Source organism: Telopea speciosissima, chromosome 8 (assembly GCF_018873765.1).
Source record: "Telopea speciosissima isolate NSW1024214 ecotype Mountain lineage chromosome 8, Tspe_v1, whole genome shotgun sequence".
NCBI classification, from domain to species: Eukaryota; Viridiplantae; Streptophyta; class Magnoliopsida; order Proteales; family Proteaceae; genus Telopea; species Telopea speciosissima.
Genome location: NC_057923.1, coordinates 47,641,827 through 47,661,628, shown reverse-complemented (window position 1 = coordinate 47,661,628; position 19,802 = coordinate 47,641,827). Strand labels below are relative to the sequence as shown.

At 39.7% G+C, this 19,802-nt stretch overlaps 1 protein-coding gene and 1 pseudogene across 1 annotated transcript; one reads left to right on the top strand and one right to left on the bottom strand.

Moving 5' to 3' along the window:
• The window catches only part of LOC122672375, a 41,739-nt pseudogene extending 33,783 nt beyond the window's left edge, over positions 1–7,956 (bottom strand).
• Positions 7,957–11,560: 3,604 nt separating this feature from the next.
• On the top strand, positions 11,561–19,518 carry LOC122672374 (transcription factor MYB115-like). The gene is made up of 2 exons (XM_043869859.1): positions 11,561–11,710; positions 19,153–19,518. Exons 1-2 carry the CDS (start codon positions 11,561–11,563, stop codon positions 19,516–19,518), a joined length of 516 nt encoding a protein of 171 aa, XP_043725794.1.
• Positions 19,519–19,802: the final 284 nt, after the last annotated feature.

Genomic DNA, 19,802 nt, shown 5'->3' with positions numbered 1-19,802 from the left:
ATCGAGAAAGTGAGAATCTTGAAACGTTTCCCTTCCTACAAATGGTGTTTTACTGGTCTGATTCGGAAGCCAGAAACCAGAAGATTCCCTGGTGGATGCGTAAAACAGCTTCGCTCTTTCCAATCTACAAGAACTCTAATGTAGTCCTCTCTTGGTTTGCTGGGGAAGAAGCTCTAGAGCTCGAGTCTCTCAAAGATGATGAAATTCTAAATGGAGTCTCCAGTACAGTCTCTAGTTTCTTGTCAGATTCTAAGCCCCAAAACAGCAATGGATGTGTGAATTCTGTGGAGTGCAATCATAGTCATGGGAAGAAGATAAAGTTCACTAGGGTTCTAAGGAGCAAATGGGGAAACAATCCTTTGTTCATGGGTTATTACAGTTATGTAACAGTGGGGTCGAGCGGCCATGATTTTGATTTAATGGCAGAGCCATTGCCACAAAGTAGCAACAGTGACTTTGTTGAAGGAGCTTCTCCTCCTCCTCTTCAAATTCTATTTGTAGGGGAAGCTACATACGAAACACACTATTCTACCACCCATGGAGCTTATTTCAGTGGTCTAACGGAAGCTAATAGACTCCTACAACATTATCTCTTGCACCATTAAAACAGTAGAATTCTTAAAAGATCTTTTACTCAATATGACAAAGCAAGAGTGAAAGGGAGATGGGTTGGGTATTATTATTATTTTTTCTTGAAAATGTATTAAATTAAAGAATCTTCTTTTAGATCTTTATAACTTGGGGTTAAATTCCTTTTCTTTTTTTTAATGTTGGATAATTTTATTTGGGAGTTTCTTTTCTTATATGATCTTATGATCTTCAAAGCTAAGTTGGTTGAGAAATTGAGATCATGTTTGGCATTTGTATATTAGAAGGAAAAAAACAAAAGAGAATTAAAGCAAAAGTTAGAGCTTGCTATCTCAATCTCATGTAGTCAGGTCTCTCTCACTCTCTGTTTCTTAATTCCTTTAATTGGACAGGATTCGATAAACCCGGTCCTTTCCACCTTGGGATATCTTCCTTTTCTCTGCAAATTTTGTTGGCAATTGCCACAGCTTAGTAAGAGGTGACATGAATGAAAGAATAGCCATGAAATACTACTTAAAAAGGGGTACAAGGAACTGGTGATGTAGTCAGTGCACCCCCAAAGGTCTGATGTGGGCTAGCTGGGGCTTCCTTTGTTGGGAGAGGGAAAAATGAAAATGACTAGTCAAGATCAAAGGAGCTTTTCATATTGAATAAAGACTCCATTATTTGTTTTAGTTTTGGCACTTACCTCCTTCCAAAACTCACAAAGCTGTCTTCTTCTTCATCATCTTCTTTCCTCTGCAATTCTTATGGGTATTTCATTTCTGTAAATCTTTTTTGTTGATTTTGTGTACAAAAGTGCAGAACAATCTGTCATTATGTCCTTTTCTGATTCAGCAATCTGTGATAAACAAACAAATGAGAATCTCAATTCCCCCAATATCGCTGTCTCTCCTCCTTCCCAACATGATGTTCTCTTTCTAGGGAGACGAGGGAGAAGGGGTTAAAAAGATCTATATGACATTAGTTGTAAAGAAAGCATTGATTAAGGACAGAAATTCCACAACCTCCACTTACCTCTCTCACCTCCAAAACAAAGAACTTAGGCTCAAGTAGTCCAAGTAACACTCATTTGGGTTATTAACTGGTGGCTACTTACTCTGGTGTAGTCACTAATCGAAATGATTATGTTCTAACCATCGAAAAGAAATTAAATTTTGAGGGTAAGTACAAGAATCACTGTCACCATCATCACCATCATCATCTTTCCACAGCATTAGAGTTTCACTCTCAGAGAACAGTTGGTGTCACTGCAGGTTATAGGTACAAGTATAGGCATATTATTGGTATCAGTGTCCGCCGATATTATACAAATAGTTTGGAATTGGATCTTGTCCGGCCAGTATCGGCTGTAATTTCAAAATTGAATTAATTTTTGTCCGATACATCCACAACAACTAGTAATTAGAGCTAGGCAATTTCTAATAAATCCAATGATCAGAATTCAGAACCGAACAAGATATCAGAAATCTGACATCCTAAACACACTTGGAAACAAATAGAACAAAGATGAAAGTAAAACCTATTCTATTTTCTTTTTCCCCACCTTTGTTTGATCAAAACAAATCCAAATTAGCTCAAATTCTACTGTTTTCACTTTTCACCATCACAAAGACAGTCAGAAAAATATCTTGGTTACCTCAGTCAAACGATGGATGACTAGCAGGATTTTGCTATTGTGAATTATCTTTCCTGGTTGATTTGAGTTGGCTGATTATGCATTGAACAACCTGGTTTGTGTACTATGATTTGATTATAGGTTCTATTGATTTAACTGAGAATAAGGACAATCCTCTTTTGGAAGTTTGAGATGCGTAGAAAATTGTAATTTCAATTGAGGAACTAAGAAGTACGTAAAAAATATGCGGACTTGTAGTGATAACTGGAAGGATTAAGGCTGACTAAAAGGTGATGTCCTCTCTGAATCGGCAGTAATGTTGTCAAAAGGGCATGACTGATCTTGTGCCAAGTACACTCTCAGTCCTTATAAACACATGTTCATATGTCATTCATTTTCCAACCTAAACAATAGGGATCTAAGAGATGTAACAGAGGGAAGAAAAGGATTTCAAACCTTCAACTAATCATATAAGATACTAAAATAGTACAAATCAAAAGGTCGTATCACAGTTACCAAAGGCTAAGATAATATAGGAAAGCTCATGCCGGCTTTGCACCACCATGTTCTTGTGGTGTTACAGGAGTGCTGCTACCACTCTTCTTGGAGCTGCTTGATGTCCCTGTAATGGTCCTGCCCATGAACTTTCCAGCCTTGCTGAGGCCACTGCCCATAGCACCAACAAGCCCTACTCCTGCCCCAATCCCAGTCCCAACCAGACCTACTCCAGCCCCAATGCCACTCCCCACAAATCCAACTCCAGCCCCAACTGCATCCAGCCATCAAAGAAAAAGAAGAAACCCAGATAGAAGTTGGGTATTATCCATGTCCCCCAAAATCCGGACACTACTCTGAGTGGTTGTCCTGTGTCCCCCACCCTATCACTCCACCTCAATTCCCCTACCCACTCCACCTCAATTCCCCTACCCTTCCTTCCTTCCTTCCTCCCTTTTTTTTTTTTTTTTTTGGTAAGCCTCCTTCCTCCCTTCAGTAGAGCTAAAAAGAGAGCGAGCATCTTCGAGGAATAAGTCCCAATCATATCTCATAACCCATGTCCCCACCCCACCCCACCCCGGCTTCCAACTTTTGTTTTCTCTCTAAGTGTCTAGTCTCTCCCCCTACTGTGCCACTGTTTGATTGCTCCATCTTAAGAGGCCTGCCTGAAGATGGAAAGTGAATGGTTAGAGCTTCATGTCAACCTCACACTCTCTCAAAGGGCTCTTGGTCCTTATGCCAAAAGCCAACTACACAAAGGGTACTCCTCCGCAAGCAAGCTACCTCAGTCCACAGCTTAAAAGGTCTCTCTCTCTCTCTCACTTCTTAATTTTCAGTCCAGACTCCGTAGTCCATACAACCATACCCGGTAGTAGTAGTACTGTAGTATGATATATCAACACCCCACAGGCCATAAAGCTCTACAAAGCTCCAAAAAGCTCATGCCCTCAAAGTGACGCCGACGACAATCCCCATTAGAATTTCAGAAATCAAACCTATCTTTTTTGGTCCTCAAACGAAGCAAAAGAATCGAATGAACGAAGACGGAAGAGAGAAGTAGAAAATACTCTCCACCCTCAAAGATCAAAACCACATGTTCATACATATATAAACTACATAAGCAAATCCAAAGATAAACACAGAATGAATCGAAGCAGAAACAGAGAGAGCGAGAGAGAAAGGAGAGTTTAAGATTAAAAAAAATAAAATTAAAACAACAAAATTTAATTGCAAAAACCCTAAACAAAAGAATATTGGACAAAAAACTTGAAATACTAACAACAGATCAAACACAAGAACTAATACTTTCTCACAAATCAAAACATGTAAGAAAAAAACAGAGGAGAAGGGTTCAATGGGATCGAACCTTGTGGGAGTTGCGAGAATTGGTGTCGCTGATTCACCGTTGCTCTGTCGTTTTAGAGAAGTTTGACGGTTGAGAGAGGAAACAGATTTGAGAGAACTTTGAGAGAGAGATGGAAAGAGCGGGGAAATGAAAAGGTTTTTGAGAGAGAGATGGACAGTGCGGGGAAGTGAAAACAATTTTGGGGTTTTTTTTGGCTGAAAACTATTATTTTTTTCCGGCGTTTATTTATAAATGCCGTTGTATTGTGACATACAACGGCATTTCTTTGGAAATGCCGTTAAAAAAAATATTATACCATTATTAAATAGTGAACTACAGTGGCGCTTGTTAAAAAAACGTCGCGGAAACTAGTTTGTTTAACGGCGATTGTGATCAAACGCCGTTATATATTCATATATGTCGGCGTTTATACCCATACGCCGTTATACCTTTATATATGACGGCATTTTTAATAAAATGTCGGTATATCTTCACATATGACGACATTTGTAAAATATGCCGCAATAGCTCAACCCAAAGTGCCGCCATTGCACCAATTTCCGGTTAGTTCTCTTGGTGCTCAGGTATATCATCCACCTGCAAGATATCCCTTATCTTGCATGTCCTTGGCAAAATACCACCAGCTGTACAAGACCCTGACCAAAGACAAGCACGAGAGCAGGGTAAACCTGACTGATTTTGGCTATTCTTAGCGGATTTTGACTATGATAGCCAAGTCAAATCTGGTGCCTGTCAAGGGACACAACACCGAGCCTTCACTTATGTCTGCTACTTTGGGGTACTGCTTGCATCAGGGTATCCAAATAAGTCTGCCTTATGTCATTGTCAAGCACATGGAGCAAGTCCAATTCAAGTCCAGAATTGAGAAAACCCTCCCCTATGAAAGGCTGTGACCCGCATCTTCCAGTATTTCCAGGTTAACCTGGATGATGAGCCACCTTATGAAAGCTTCAAGGAACCATTTGGGAAAAATTCCCTGGCCCGCATGAAGATCATAGTCAACACATATAGTGATGGGGAGCCAGTGGTCCCAGCAGGTGGTGGAGGTGGGGGTACAGAGGCTAGTGATGAGAATGAGGGAGGGGTTCCGGTGCAGTATGCTGCTGGTGCCTCCAGTTCTAGGACTTCAGATATGGATGTTGTTCTTGATGCTCTGGGCCAGTTGAACGCCAACATGGTCAAGCTCAATTCAGACATGATACAGGGCTTCACAGGTATCCATGGATAGCTTGCCTCTCACAGCCATCGCTTCGAAACGGTAGAAAAGGATATTCACAACATCAATGCGTACCTGTACTATGAAGGCAATGATGAGGAAGAGGAGGGCAGTGATGATGGGATGGGGGATTAGACCCCAAATTTGATGGAGTTTCTGTTGACTTTTCACTAATTTCAATTTCTTTCTTTTGTGGTTTGGTTGAAGGTTGAATAATATTTTATTTTGGCTTATCTTTATCTTCTTTCTTTTTTTTCTGAATATGTAATTATGGTTCTGTTGACTCTTTTAAACTCTCGTGTTATTCCTATTATTTACTATGGTTCTTGAATTTCTCCCTAGCTAGTCTTCTTCCTAAGTTCTGCACACATTCCAATTATACTTGTTAAAAGCTTTTAATTTAGACCCTATTGGGTAGAGTAAATCAGGAGCCCTTGGTGAACCATGTCTGGTGCAGAGCATCACGCTCTGATATGATGCTGTCATGCCCCTATCCCAAGCTTATGCCATAAGCACAGTCAAGAGGGTGCTTAGGATGACACACGTCACCCCAATTCCTATCAGGATCAATGACACAGTGTCCCAAAGCATAATCACCACCCAAGGGCCCACCCAAATAAATACATTTGAGTAAAAAGGAAATAAATATTCTAATCATTGTCAGAGTTATAATAAGCGGAAGCAATATTTACATAAGCAGTTACAGTATGCTCAGCTATCTAAGTGATAATATAATAGTTAATGCTAACACCAGCTGACCATGACATAATACTCAAAAGTATAATAAGTTATTACAGAAAATGTTCATAACGGGCACAAGCCCCAAAAGAATCAAAGGTGGGGGAAAATCCCCAAGTAACATCAGTGCCCATAAGCACAATCATCACAGGGGCAACCATCGCTATGTTCCTCTGACATGTACTCAGGCTCCTCTGTGCCAATACAATCATACTCCGCCGACTATATATGTAGGCCGGCCAAGTAACCATCACTTGCATCAAAATCTAAAAGTTGTGTACACAGGGGGTTAGCTCTACTGAGCCAGTGAGGGGAAAGAGAAGTGCACATACACACAATCATATACAGTCCATGATACATGAAATGTTAAATATATATTTTCCACCTAACAAAACTCATTTAAGAGGTCTGTTAAGCAAATAGGTCCACCTTTATGGCAAACCCACAAGCCAAGGAGATCAAGGATGAGGCCAACCTCGTCTAAAAGACTAGTTAGAGTACCCGGGGCACTGGTTGTGGGCCCCACATAAGGAAAACATACAAAGTCCTCAAACAACACGGGCGGACTAATGGGTGGATCCAGTCTTGGTGAGTCCGCTCGTGCGTCCATTGCTGCTGTAAGCCTATAAGGGCAGAAACGTAAGGAAAATTGGTCGGGCTTTGGCTAACACTTCAAGGTCAACTAGGGAAGGGTACAGTAACATTCACAAGGTCAGTATCTTACCCCTCGACCGTCACGACGTGTCCTTCATGATCCGAAGAGTTTCCCAATCGCGATGCTAAGCTCATCGCCAAAGGAGGTGTCTAGCTGTGGGGACACAGGGAACGCCTTCCAATACTCCTAGCTTCGTGTACTTGTGCTAGGAGGATGATCGACGAAGTCATCATTGATAAATCTTCCCACTGCCGGTTAAGGAACCTCTCCTCCACAGGCAGGCCCGTGGACTGGTCAATAATCTTGTGGCTAGGTTTAACCACAAGTGAAAATAGCTCGCCAGCGTACACGACAGCAGAATCTACACGTCACAGGAGAGAGAAAATTTCATTTAATAGTAAATCCGGGCACGGATGTAACACAAAGGGTACTCTCACTTGGTAGATAGTACACATGTTCGATGACAAAAATCCTATGTTAAGCTTTGAATCATTCTTTCAGTACACACACAAAATCAACCAGGCTATCAAGTTGTTTTAACTGTAAACTATGTCAAAAAGATATCGAGGGTGAATTGAAGTTCTTGTAGGCAATATGTAGAAAAATCAATTGGAATGAAAAGAAAATCAATTAGTAATAAATACGACTACATAGACAAATGTTTGTGCATGTTCCCATACCTGGAAAACTAGACCAACAATGGTTGTTCCCGTCTTCCGGAAAGAACAAGGAACCTGGATACCCTTTTGCAGAAGCATTTCATTTCTTCTGCAGAGATCGAAACTAAAACCACCCTTGGGAGGAACATCTATCTCCACCTTAGACATTTTGAAATTCGACTGAACCTACAAATATTTGGGAATAAAACGTTTAATTACAACAATTACGAGAGCAGTGCTCACACTTAGTTGTTTAAAGTCATCAGGTTTGCAATAAAACATAGAGAGGAATCAGGACATGTAACTGGATATAGTCAAAGGAAAACTCGAGATAGGAACAAATAAGATACAAAAATAAATAGGGAGCATGAAATAAACCTAGCTTCCTTTCAATAGCATGAAAACAAAAATCTGCACCGAGTTGAGCAAAAGGTAATCTCAAATCGAAAAAGCATCGTTGGGGAAGCGATAACAGCAGATAGGTCACCAGGAAAAAATGCACAAGAAGAATTCCAAATTTATAAAGAAATGGTGCGTGAAACCACAAATGCAAAGAACTAACAATGGATCGAAGAAATGGGAACAGGAAACAGATGTCTTACTGGTTGACACCTTGTAGCTCTACCCTGTCTGTTTTGATACTACTGGCAATGGTCGGAGAGTTTCTTGAAAGCGTACTGGTTGGAGACTTGAAATCCAAGAAAGAAAGGCGGCTTCGGATTTATATAGTGTTTTATTTTTGAGTAAATTATTCAAACCCCCTATATACGATTCCTTAATTGCAATCAGCACTCTCAATTCGGCAACAATTACATCCGTCTCATTTTTTAAGACGGTGTTAAAAAAAGGGAAATTAACAGTGGCACCCGCTGAGGTATGTCATTATTTTAAAGCACCCACACTAAGTACGCAAATACCAATCGGATCCTAGATTTTAAATCATTTTAAATTTTCATTTCGGTTACAATTCCTAAACTCGTCTTTGCCTGCATTGTTAGGTATTTAGTCATTTTTAAGGATTGAATCATTTCCAATGTTTCATCTTTATCTTATGTGTTTTGCATATTAGATGTCTTCATCTAGTGTCAATGATAGCAACTTAAGGTCACTTAAGTTTGTGAACCTAAGATGCCGATGTGGACGAAGAGCTGCAGTGAAGATCTCTGAGTTTGAGCACAATAAAAACAGGCTCTACTATTGGCATCAAGACAAAAAAAAAATTGTAGATACTTTTGCATACATTTGCATAGTGTTTGCCCATGGATGAACCAACAACATTGTGTTTGACCACGGATACACCGAGAAGCAATCTACCAAGTGTGGGTGAAATTAGCCCAGAATTGCAGTAGTTGAAGGAGGATGTCCGCAATTTGAAGACTAGACTGAGACGGTTGGAGCAGTTGTTGGAGCAATGAAACAAAATTTTCTTAGTACTGCAAATACGAAATCTCAAGAAATAGTGTCATAGAATTTTTTTCACATCGAGTTTGAAGTCAATAGCTCCTCCTCTCATAGGGTGGCACATCGTGTTTGTGAGTTCAAAATCCATGCTTATGTTGTCAAATATAATCTTCCCCTTCTAGAAAACACTCTGTTCTTAAGAAATTAATCTCGGAAGAAGTGTCTCATTAAAAAAAAAAAATCTTGGAAGAAGTGGATTCAACCACAAAGCAAAAAATTTTGAAATTATTTTCACAAAGAAGTTTCCCATACATATTGGGCGAAACTTCCCCAAAAAAGTTGCACCTTCCACTTTTGGGATTAGGGTAATGAAGATGTTATTCACACCTTATAAAATAAATAAAAAAAATTATTCACAGCTTTTGGCATCCTCCCATACTAAAAATTTTGTAACTACATTGCATGTATCACTTCCTACAATATCCCAACATATTTTTATTAAAAAAAACAAAACCCACTAAAGGGTCATAGGGCGCTATCCGGATCAATGCCCCAAATAGCATCCCTAATCTCATCATTAAAGGGAATGGCCACAAGGCTCAAAATTTCTACCTCATCAATGACACAGGGAATACAGTCCATGAAATCGATGTGCCTAAATAAGGGACGGTTTGTGGAAGTTCTCATAGAACTCTGAGACATAATTTCCTCCAACACTGAACCATCTTCTCTAATGAGGTTGTGGATCATATTTTTTTATCTTAGAATCTTCGTGGTCATAGAAAAAAACTTGAGTTTCTATCCTATCAGACAACCATCTTGCGTGGTATTTCCACGCCCACAACTTTTCATGCAGCTTTAAATTTGTAATATAAGATGTTTTAGCATTTGCTTCCTAATCAAATAGAGATTCGTTCACCCCCACCATTTCCATAGTTTTTTGGATATCCTTTGATACAGGTAAAATATCTCAGCCACTCACAACATGACACGTGGGTATACGAAATTGAAAACATAACCCTATAAACCTCCGGCTCATCTTTCTCAATAAAGAAACATACTATAAATCAGGCCCTAAATATGGAAATCATTCCTAGGGTAGGAAACTAAAGGACCTCGCACCACGGTGCCTGAGGATATCTACTATAACCAGAAATCTAGCTCCCTAATAAGGGAAGGAGTCCTCGCACAGCCAGATTAGAAGTTTTTCATAACCAGACTTTCCAAGCTTAAATCGTCTCCCAAAAGGAAACTACTACCTTGGGAAGATGACGTATCTAAGAGGGACTCTCATCACCGCCTCCAACTACCAGACACGTCAATATAAATAAAGCCTCCCCTAAGGGGTAAGGTACGTTCAACAATCTCAACTACTCTAGACTCTTGTGATCTTGCGCTGTTGTTCCTTTTAGTTGCAAGAAAGCTGACTTAGGCATCGGAAAGCCCTCGTCGGAGTCCACTTTGGCCCTCTCACGGTGTTCTGTTCTTTGAGTTCTATAGGTTCATCAACCAAAGCAGCTCGTGTCCGCTAGAAGACAGTTTTCTACAACAACAATTGGCACCGTTTATGGGAACGATTGCAGAGCAATTTCATAATCAACAATGGTGAACACCAGATCCACAACTACTATACCATGCAAAGGAGAACTCTCTCAGGGGAGGCACTACCATCGGCAAAGAACGAGGCCCACGAAAGCTCTTCCCTTCTCCACCAAGAGTGCAACCAGCTGATCCTTTGGAAGGCACCCTCATGCGCCCTTTCCCTCAGGAGCACAAGTTGAAGCTCCGACTGGAAGTCAAGAGCAAAATCCTGCGTCCGGGGGAGTCTATCCGCCTTGAAGCAAACATCTCCCAATTGTTGATCCCCATGATGCCCATGCTTGAGGGTTGAACGATAGGATGGATGCCATGAAGATGCAAATCCTCAATTTGGAGAAGTTGTTGTGTGATGTTAAATAGATCACTCAAATTCCACAACCAAATCCTGGTCTCACCACCACTCGAGATGTACCACGCACGATGACAGGAATGGTTATAATAGGACGAGCTCAACTAGAATGTCGTTAAGCAGCAGTGGAGAGCCTGTTGGGATCCTCCGACCAACAGACCTTTCTACAAATTGAACGAATCCTAGTAATTCTCCCATCCGAATAGACCAAAGACACAATCAAGAACAAACATTCCGTGGTTGTAGCCCACGAAGGACCGAAGCACAAAGAAAGCCCAAAGAAGTGCAACTTCAGGCTGAAACAGAAGGTCTAAGCAAGCAACTCCAAGGACCTCACTGAGCAGATGCAGAAAATTCTAAAGAGACAGATGGGTACAGACGACCTGAACTTTGTTAACGATAGTGCCTTATCGAATAAAATTATGAAGGCCCACTTCCAAGAGGATTCAAACCTCCAACTTTCGAGCTCTACGATGGAAAGTCTGATCCGATTGACCATTTGAATTACTTCAAATCGACCATGATTTTAATTGGAGCCCCAGATCCTATTGTTTGCATAGCCTTCGGAGACACTTTAAAGGGCCAACAAGGATGTGGTTCTCAAAATTCCCACCTAAATCAACCAAAGAATTCACAGAGTATCGCAACAAGTTCATGATCAATTTCCAGACTAGTCACAAGAGCAAAAAGAACTCCACCACACTCATGCCTCTGAAGCAGTGTTCAGGCGCATCCCTCCGGGATTATATCAGTAGATTCACTTGTGAATCCTTGGAGGTGGATGACCTGGACCCTCAACTAGCATTCGTCGCATTGTAAAACAAGGTAACAAACTACGACGTGGGCAGGTCTATGGTGAAGAATCCCCAAGAAAATATGGTAGAGTTGTTGCCTAGATGTGACAAGTATGGAAACATGGCTGAAGTCCTGGAAGCTCATAGAGAGAATGACCATGGAAAGAGTGACAAGAGAAGGGTAGATCGGGAAGACAATGGTGAACGCATTGTCCAAAGGAAAAAAGATGAGGTATGAGAATCGATCTAGTTGAAACTGAAGCCCCCACAGAACGGGGACATTGCACTCATTGGAGTTCAAACATTCTTTACCAGATAAAGGATCCAAATATCCTAAGGTGGTCAGACAGAATGAAGTTAAACCCAGAGAACCGAGATCCAAGTAAGTTCTGTAGATTTCATAATGAACATGGCCATGATACTGACCAATGTAGGCACCTCAAGCGGGAGACAAAAAGGCTCATTCAACAAAGCTAGCTCGGACAGTATGTTCAAAGGGATGACCAGAGACCCCGAGAGCCCTGGGGATGAGAACACTGGAAGGATAGATGAAAAGATGATCGCCAAGATGACAGAAGGTGTAGACCCTAAATTTTGTCCCCCCCCCGACAATGATGACAACCGGACGTGGATTGATGAAGTATCTCTCTCAAGGACTCGACCACCTAACCTAACCCACCATGACCTTGATAAGGTTTGGACAAGTGTTTTTAAGTGCAAAATATTCAATGATAGCCAAGGGAGCAACAATAGTGATTAAAAAAATTGTTAGGAATCCCTCGACACCAAATTAGGGTTAGTCTTTATTCTGAAATTCAAAATATTTTTTGACCAATGCTTGGACCATTGTATATTTCTCGAAAAGACGATTCCAACGGTATATTATGCATCAAAATTTGATTCACGTGCTTGAAACGGTGCCAAAACAGTCAAAATCGACATTTCTGGGCCAAAATGGGGATCCATTAATAGATTCGGGGCCCACAAAAGGACCCACGACTCTCTTGGGGGTTCCATGGATCTGTGGAACCACCATGAGACCTGTGGAATAAAAATCAGGGTAAATACCCACCCTTTTACCTTTGAGAGGATTAAATTTCTCTCAAATCTAAGTTCTTTTGTTATCTCTAGAGTGGATGGTATTGGTTCAGGAAGGTGATTAGAATGTGTGATTCTCTAAATGCGATGGTCTCTTTCTCTTATAGAGAGGGGAATAGGGTTGTAGATTTCCTGGCTAACGACGCTTGTGCTCGCATGTCAAATACGAGGTTTAGGGAGGAAAGTTGTATTTCCATTGAGGTGGAGTCTATGATCAGAGAGGATAGGGAAGGTCGCCCGATGTTAAGATTGTAATATGTCTCTTTCCTTTGTGAGGGCTGAGAGGTCTAGAGGGAATGTGTTATCCTTGTGGATTAGGGGTAGGGCGGGTTAACTCCCCCCTTGTATCTTTCAATATTATTTTAATTATTAATAAATTTGGGAAGGGCTAGCCCGGGTCCTAGGTAATATTCGGGATTAAAAAAAAAAAAAACCCCCTTTGTCGACATGGTTTCGACACCTCAGTCTTAATAAGTCCCGAATCTGCGGAAAATGGGAATTTTTCCAAATAAGGATTAGAAGTGGTTGAGTGATCTACTTCTAAACCTTAACTTTTTAGGAGGTATAGTCCTTCAAGAGAGAGAAAGTCCTTCCCCCTCCACCTGAGCCGGGGTTTTGTCCACTTCCCGTCATAAAGGTGCACCCCATAAACCGAGGTACTGCCCGAATTTCGTCAACAAAAGTTCGTTTGATAAGACGAGGTTCTACCCAAATTTTATCAATGAACCTTGTTTGATAAAATGAAAGCTCTGTCGAAATCTCTACATGGAAGTTCTTCCCTTTCCGACCTTTGTTGAAGTTTGTATCCAGGTATTTTCATCTGGTCATTTTATTTCGGGTTTGACATAATATAGGCCATTAAAGTGGCCTTGTTATTATACATATTAATGTTTATTAAGACATTTTATAAGGTTCCATTACATGCATATATCTATCATGTATCATAACAGCACATTAAATGTCATTCCTGCCTTTTAGGGGCATTTTGGTAATTTATCCAATGCAAGCCCAAAATGTCCATCCAATACCACTATTTGGCATATTTAGTCATTTTAGGACATTTACCATTAGGCGTTACTATTTTTATGGGATTTCAATGATGTGTGTGTGCATTGTTTTACTAAAGATCTGACTGATAGATGTGAGGCTTTGCCTACCATCAGTCATTATTTCATTCTGGGATTTTCAGTGATGTGTGTATGTGTGTGTGTGTGTGTGTGTGCCTTATTTTGCTAACGATCTAACCGATAGATGTGCAACTTTGCCCACCATCAGTCATTACTGCTTTCCAAGATTTTCTGTGGTTTGTGTGTGCATCTTTTACTACCGATCTAACTGATAGATGTGAGGCTCTGCCCACCAACAGTCATTAATGCTTTCTAGGATTTCAATGATGTGTGTGTGCGTTGTTTTACTAACGATCTGACTGATAGATGTGAGGCTCTATCACCATCAGTCATTATTGCTTTCTAGAATAAATGACTCTGGCATCGTCAAAATCTTACTGCTGTGTTTACACAATTTTGGTCATTCCAGAATTTTAGCTTTTCAACCCTTACACCGTTATATTTTCCTAAAAGGCGGCTAAAATCCTATCAATCCCCATATCTTCACGGTACCCATTTTCTAAAAAATACGTTCGACCCCCTTTGTCAGGCCCAAAACGCCATTCCATGCATATAGTTAATGCATCTAGTCATATTTTAGTTAGTGCTGATGTCCAAATATGACTTTATTTGCATTCTTTGTATTTTGCCCTTCAGAGGTATTTTGGTAAATTACAAATTATAGGCCCAAAATTTCATTCCAGTAATACTATTTGGTATGTCTGGTTATCTTAAGTTGATCAGCATCACTTTTGATCCCTGCAACACCCCTGACTGTCTGTTTTGACACTTTTTACCATTATGCCCTTAGGGGCATTTTGTTCACTTTATAGCCAAAATTTGTTTAGGACCCATAAGGTACTCCTATCACTTTTGCTACATATTTTAACATTAGTAAACATTGTTTTCAGTCATAAGACATCATTTCCACGAGTTTTCTGCCCTTTGCCCTCCAGGGGCATTTTGGTAATTGTTGTCTTTTATGCTAGTTTGTATTTTTTATATTTTTAATGTCTCACATGCATGATGTTAATGTATTTAGTCATGTTTGGATCAGTGGTGATGTTTAAATATGTCTTTGTATGCATTTTCTACCCTTTTATACCCTCAAAGGGCATTTTGGTAATTATTATCATTTTATACTTGTTCGAATTTTAGATATTTGGAATATCTTACATATATGTTATTCATTTATTTAGTCATGTTCTTATCAATGGTGATATTTTAATGTGACTTCATTTGCATTTTCTGCCCTTTTGTTTTATAGGGGCATTTTGGTAATTATGACCATGTCATGCTTGTTTGCATTTTTTGATATTTGGAATATCTTATATGCATTTTGTTAATGTATTTAGTCATATTTAGTCTATGGTGATGTTAAAATATGACTAAGCAATTACTTTGACCCCTATCAGTTTAGGTCGTTAAAGTAACCTATTTCAGTGTGTTCCTTGTGATGCATGATATTTTGATCATAGATTAACCTTGCATATTGTTATATGATACTTTATTTTGAGAGAATCTTTAAATCCCAGCATCTAGTACAAAGACTAGCTCCTTCGGGCAGAGTGGGATGCATAAAACCTTTCCATCTCCGTAAACTGACTTCTTACCCACACTTTGGCCATATCATATGGAATCAACTATAGCCCTATCCTTTGACCAGGATTTGGGCTAGCCCTTTAGGGTTTTAGGCCTTTCACAACCTAGGTGGTGAATCCTTCCTTTTATTTTAAATTGTGCATTCCCCTGCACCCTGGAGAGACAACGTCACGTCATTATCAACCTCCACAACATCAACCATTGATTTGCTAAACGAGATATCAACCTTCGGTAAGTCCAGTGTGGGTGCCCCAATTGGCGTGCGTTGTACCTACAGTGTGTGTGTGTACAAGAAACATACAACAGTTCTTGTTCTTTTTAAGGCTTTGTTTTACTGATTACCCTTTGTAAAGGATTTTAGTTTGAGAACAACTTTGAAGTACTTGAATGGGTACAATAGGTGAGTGCATAACTACTAGTGAGGATTGTTTTATATTTGAGATCCATTCATGTTTTTCCTGGTTGCACCATTAGCGGTGTCATTGGTCTTACAGACAATGTCAATTGACACAACTCAACCCACCTACGACTTTGACGTGTATACTTGTTGCAATTTCATCAAATTTGTAATTGGAGTTGTCCAACTTTGGTGATGAAATACTATTCTGATTTACTAACCTTACAGAAAAAATTTTGTTCTCTCAATATAAGTTATTCATATTTATACTACAACCAGAAACATGTGTCATTGTTGCTAAAGTCTCAACATCATGTTTTTTGTTTAAATAAAAAAACCATGTTTTTGGGTTTTCCACACTTTAGTTCCTTTGTGCTTTCTATAGACACTGAATTTTGTCACCCCCCGGCAATGATGACAATAAGGACATGGACAGATGACGACTCTCAAGTCACCCAGAAACCCATGGTAAAGGCCCAGACACAAGAAAAATGACCGTGCTAATCCAGACCCGGTTGGTGTCTCACAGAATTTGAACGAAAAAACCATGAAAAGTCGGCAACTCCGCCCGAAGATCGGCGGCACTACCCAGAGCTAAGGGTGTCAAAACCTAGCCCGAATTGTTAAAACTGGCTGAAAAAAACCCAGACCAAACCGAACCGATCCTTATTGGATTGGTTTTAGACTGGGGTATGATGGGACTTACAGAAAATCGGACCATACCGAACCAACTGATAACAAACCAAAAACCGAACCAAATGAAATCGATTAAAAATCAATGAATATAAGGTTATGAATAATTGAATTGATTTCAATATTAGTGAGCAAATTTATGGTTGCAAGGGGAATTGTTACAAATCAATGAGTATGAGGTTATGAAAATAGGGAAATTGATTTGTAATAATGCTACTTCCATTGATCTCCATTTTAACTGTGGGGCTAGTGAAATATTTTATATAGTTGAAAAGAGAAAGAGAAGAAAATAGGCACAAAACCCAACCCAGCATTGAGTTAAATCCAAACCGCTATTAACCCGTTATCATAAACTGAAACCGACACGAACCCAAACCGAACCAAAACCAAAATCGAAAATTCCTTATTAGTTCAGTTTCGGTTTCCCTAAAAGCCACACCGAAACCAAAAAACCGGCCCATTCCCGGACCGAACCGACCAATTGATACCCCTACTCGGAGCCCAGTGGCACTGCCTGGGGGGTCAGTGGCCCAATCTGGACCCACGGTGGCCCCGTTGGGAGATGGGTGGCACCACCCAACACCTGAAAGCACTCCACCCAGCCCCTAGGTGCACTCCGCCTCGCCTTGGATCGACTCCACCCAGTTTCTAGGCCCTCTATAAATAGAGGGCTCCTCTTCCTTCATTTAGACAATTTGGAGAGGAGCTATGGAAACTTCCCGAAAAAGTCCCTAAAATCCAAAAATTTAGAGAGAGAAGAAAAGAGAGAAAAAGAGGGACCATATGAAATAATGTAGCCCTTTATAGAGATACACCAATGGGGTCCTAGGCCCTAATCCTACGCGTCGACTCTATATTATATATTGCATGATCCCAAACCCCAATGATTGTTCAACCTCTTCTTTATAGAACCTCCTCTATAACCGAGTCCTTGAAGGGAGGATCATTTCCAAAAGGAAAACCCCCGCGAGAGGATCATCTCCCGATCTTTCGTGGCAGATCCTTTCACTTTCACATAAAATAGAACTTTCTTCCATAATTGGAGCTATAGAACCAGGAAAAAATGAGAGAGAGAGAATTCGGTCAAACTACTCGTTTATTATTCAAAAACAAAAAATTAGGTAGCAATAAATGGGTCTTGATTGCTTCAAAATATAATAATTTAAAAATTCACCAACAAATCAAGTTATCAGTTTCTAGGTTTGGTCAAACTACTCATTTGGAAAAAGATATCGTCTTAGAAGCTTGTTTGGGTATTCTTCTCACCTTCCAGCAAAGCTTTAATTAAATATATCCCAATTTTAACTTAAAAAATAATTTAAATATCCTGTCATAACTCTCCGTACATCGTTGCCTTGATATTTCCAAAAAATCTCCATACAGCTGTTAAGTGGAATCCATTGACTGAAAACTTTCCATAAACAAAAACTTCCTAATAATGCAATCATAACCATCCTTATTCCACTTGACAGTACTGAGAAAAAGAGTTGTGAATGACACCCCCTCCCTCCTATACAGTACTAAGAAGGAGTTAAAGACAACCCACAACTCCAAAATCGCAACCCACAACTCCAAAATCGCTCTAGCTGTTTTCTTTGGTTTTCAGTGCTCTCTCACCAAATATCTCTTCAATTCTCTCTCCCATGGAGTTTGATACCATCTACGGAGATGATCTCACTTTTCAGCCAACAACATTTTTGAAAAATTACATGAAAATGGGATTTGGAGACGGGTTTCCATTAGATGCTTGCTCATCTAAAGGATATCTCCAAGATTTCTACCAAAATGACCAGTTTCATGTTGATGGCTTATTGCCAAATTCGAATTTCGGGGTCAGTCCTTCTTATTTAGACCAGTTTGAAACTTTAGCGAATGGATCTTCTTCGAATTTTAATATCTTTGATTCGATGCCCCTTATACAAGACGTTGCCATGGAGAAATTTCAAAATTCGGCCTTCATGAATTTCCCCCCCTAGAATCACGTCTGAGGTCGTGATTGCCCAAGATAGGAACCCCTCTTTGAATTTTTGAGAACTTGGGGCGCCTAACTTGGCATTTTCACCTGACCAGATGGCATGCATTACTTCAGAAAATAGGTTTTGTAGGAAGATCGACATGGTTAGAAAGAATTTTCCAATTAGGAGGACAGATGAAATCCAAAAGAAGGCTACTCGGATCAAAGGGAGATGGACGGCGGAAGAAGACAGGTAAAAAGTTTATTTATTTTTGGTTTATTATCATGAATGATGAATCATCTTGTATAGAATGTTTAGTTTTCATAAAAAAAATATTGGTTTCTTTCTTCTTCAAGAACAAATATTGATCACAAAACTATGTATGTGCAGAATTTTAGAGCACTTGGTGGGGCAGCATGGGTTGAAAAACTGGTCTGAAATTGCTCAAAAGTTTAACGGAAGAATAGGAAAACAATGCAGGGAAAGATGGAAAAATCATTTGAAGTCGAACATCATGGTTCTTCTTCTTCTTCTTCCTCTTTCTTTTTTATTTTTTGTATATGGAATTCATTGAATCTAGCACACCCATGCATTTTAAGTGCATACACACACAACTGCGCACTATAGAATGTACTTATGAAATCATCGACCACTCTGTTGTTTGTCTACTTGTCAATTCTTTGTGGATAAATATGTTATTAAAGAGTGTAAGTCCAAAATTGGTGGTTTTACACCGTGTACTTTCATCTCATCAATGTTTAGAAACATGTTTTTTACGTGGTAACATACATTCTTATAAATTGTTAATGTATTTTACTTGCAGAAAGGTGAATGGACTGAGGAGGAGGACGAGATTATAATTAAAGCTCTTGTTGAATTAGGAAATAAATGGGTAGAAATTGCAAAGAAGCTGAAAGGGAGGACTGAAAATTCCTTAAAGAACCACTGGAATGCAGTCAAAAGAAAGCTATTATCAAGACAAGGATTCCAAAGCTCAAAACATCAAAAGTCAAGTTCTCTCCTGCAAAGTTACATCAAAAGCTTGATTAAAACTTCAAACATAAAAGATATTGAAAGCAATGCATGCAACGATGCCAACATGCAGACTCTTAATGATATGATTGGACCATCAACTCAGCTTGCAGATAGTGTTGAATTTTTTGCAGGTGATGGCTTAGTTCCCAATTAAGATTTTAGCAACGCCATGGATTTTTCTTTCGTCAATGCAAAGACGTTTCCTGAGAATTACAGTCTTTCACCTATATTTGATGAGATGCCGGGCACATCTGTCATTGATAATAAAATTTTTGAGGTGGATATGCCATTTGATATGGATTCGCAGTTGCAGTGTGAGACGAAGAGGGATATGGATTTGGTGGAAATGATCACTCAAGCTATATCTAAATGATGCTTTATTTCTATGTGGACCTAGATATGTTCGTATGTCCCTGTCACATTTTGTTTTAAAAATTT

What these genes read in the sequence shown, in the direction of transcription:
- LOC122672374 (XM_043869859.1), top strand. Translation starts at nt 11,561, where the DNA reads ATGGTAGAGTTGTTGCCTAGATGTGACAAGTATGGAAACATGGCTGAA. An exon ending in TCCAAAGGAAAAAAGATGAG is followed by an intron (nt 11,711 to 19,152) that starts GTATGAGAATCG and finishes TTTTACTTGCAG; the next exon opens with AAAGGTGAATGGACTGAGGA.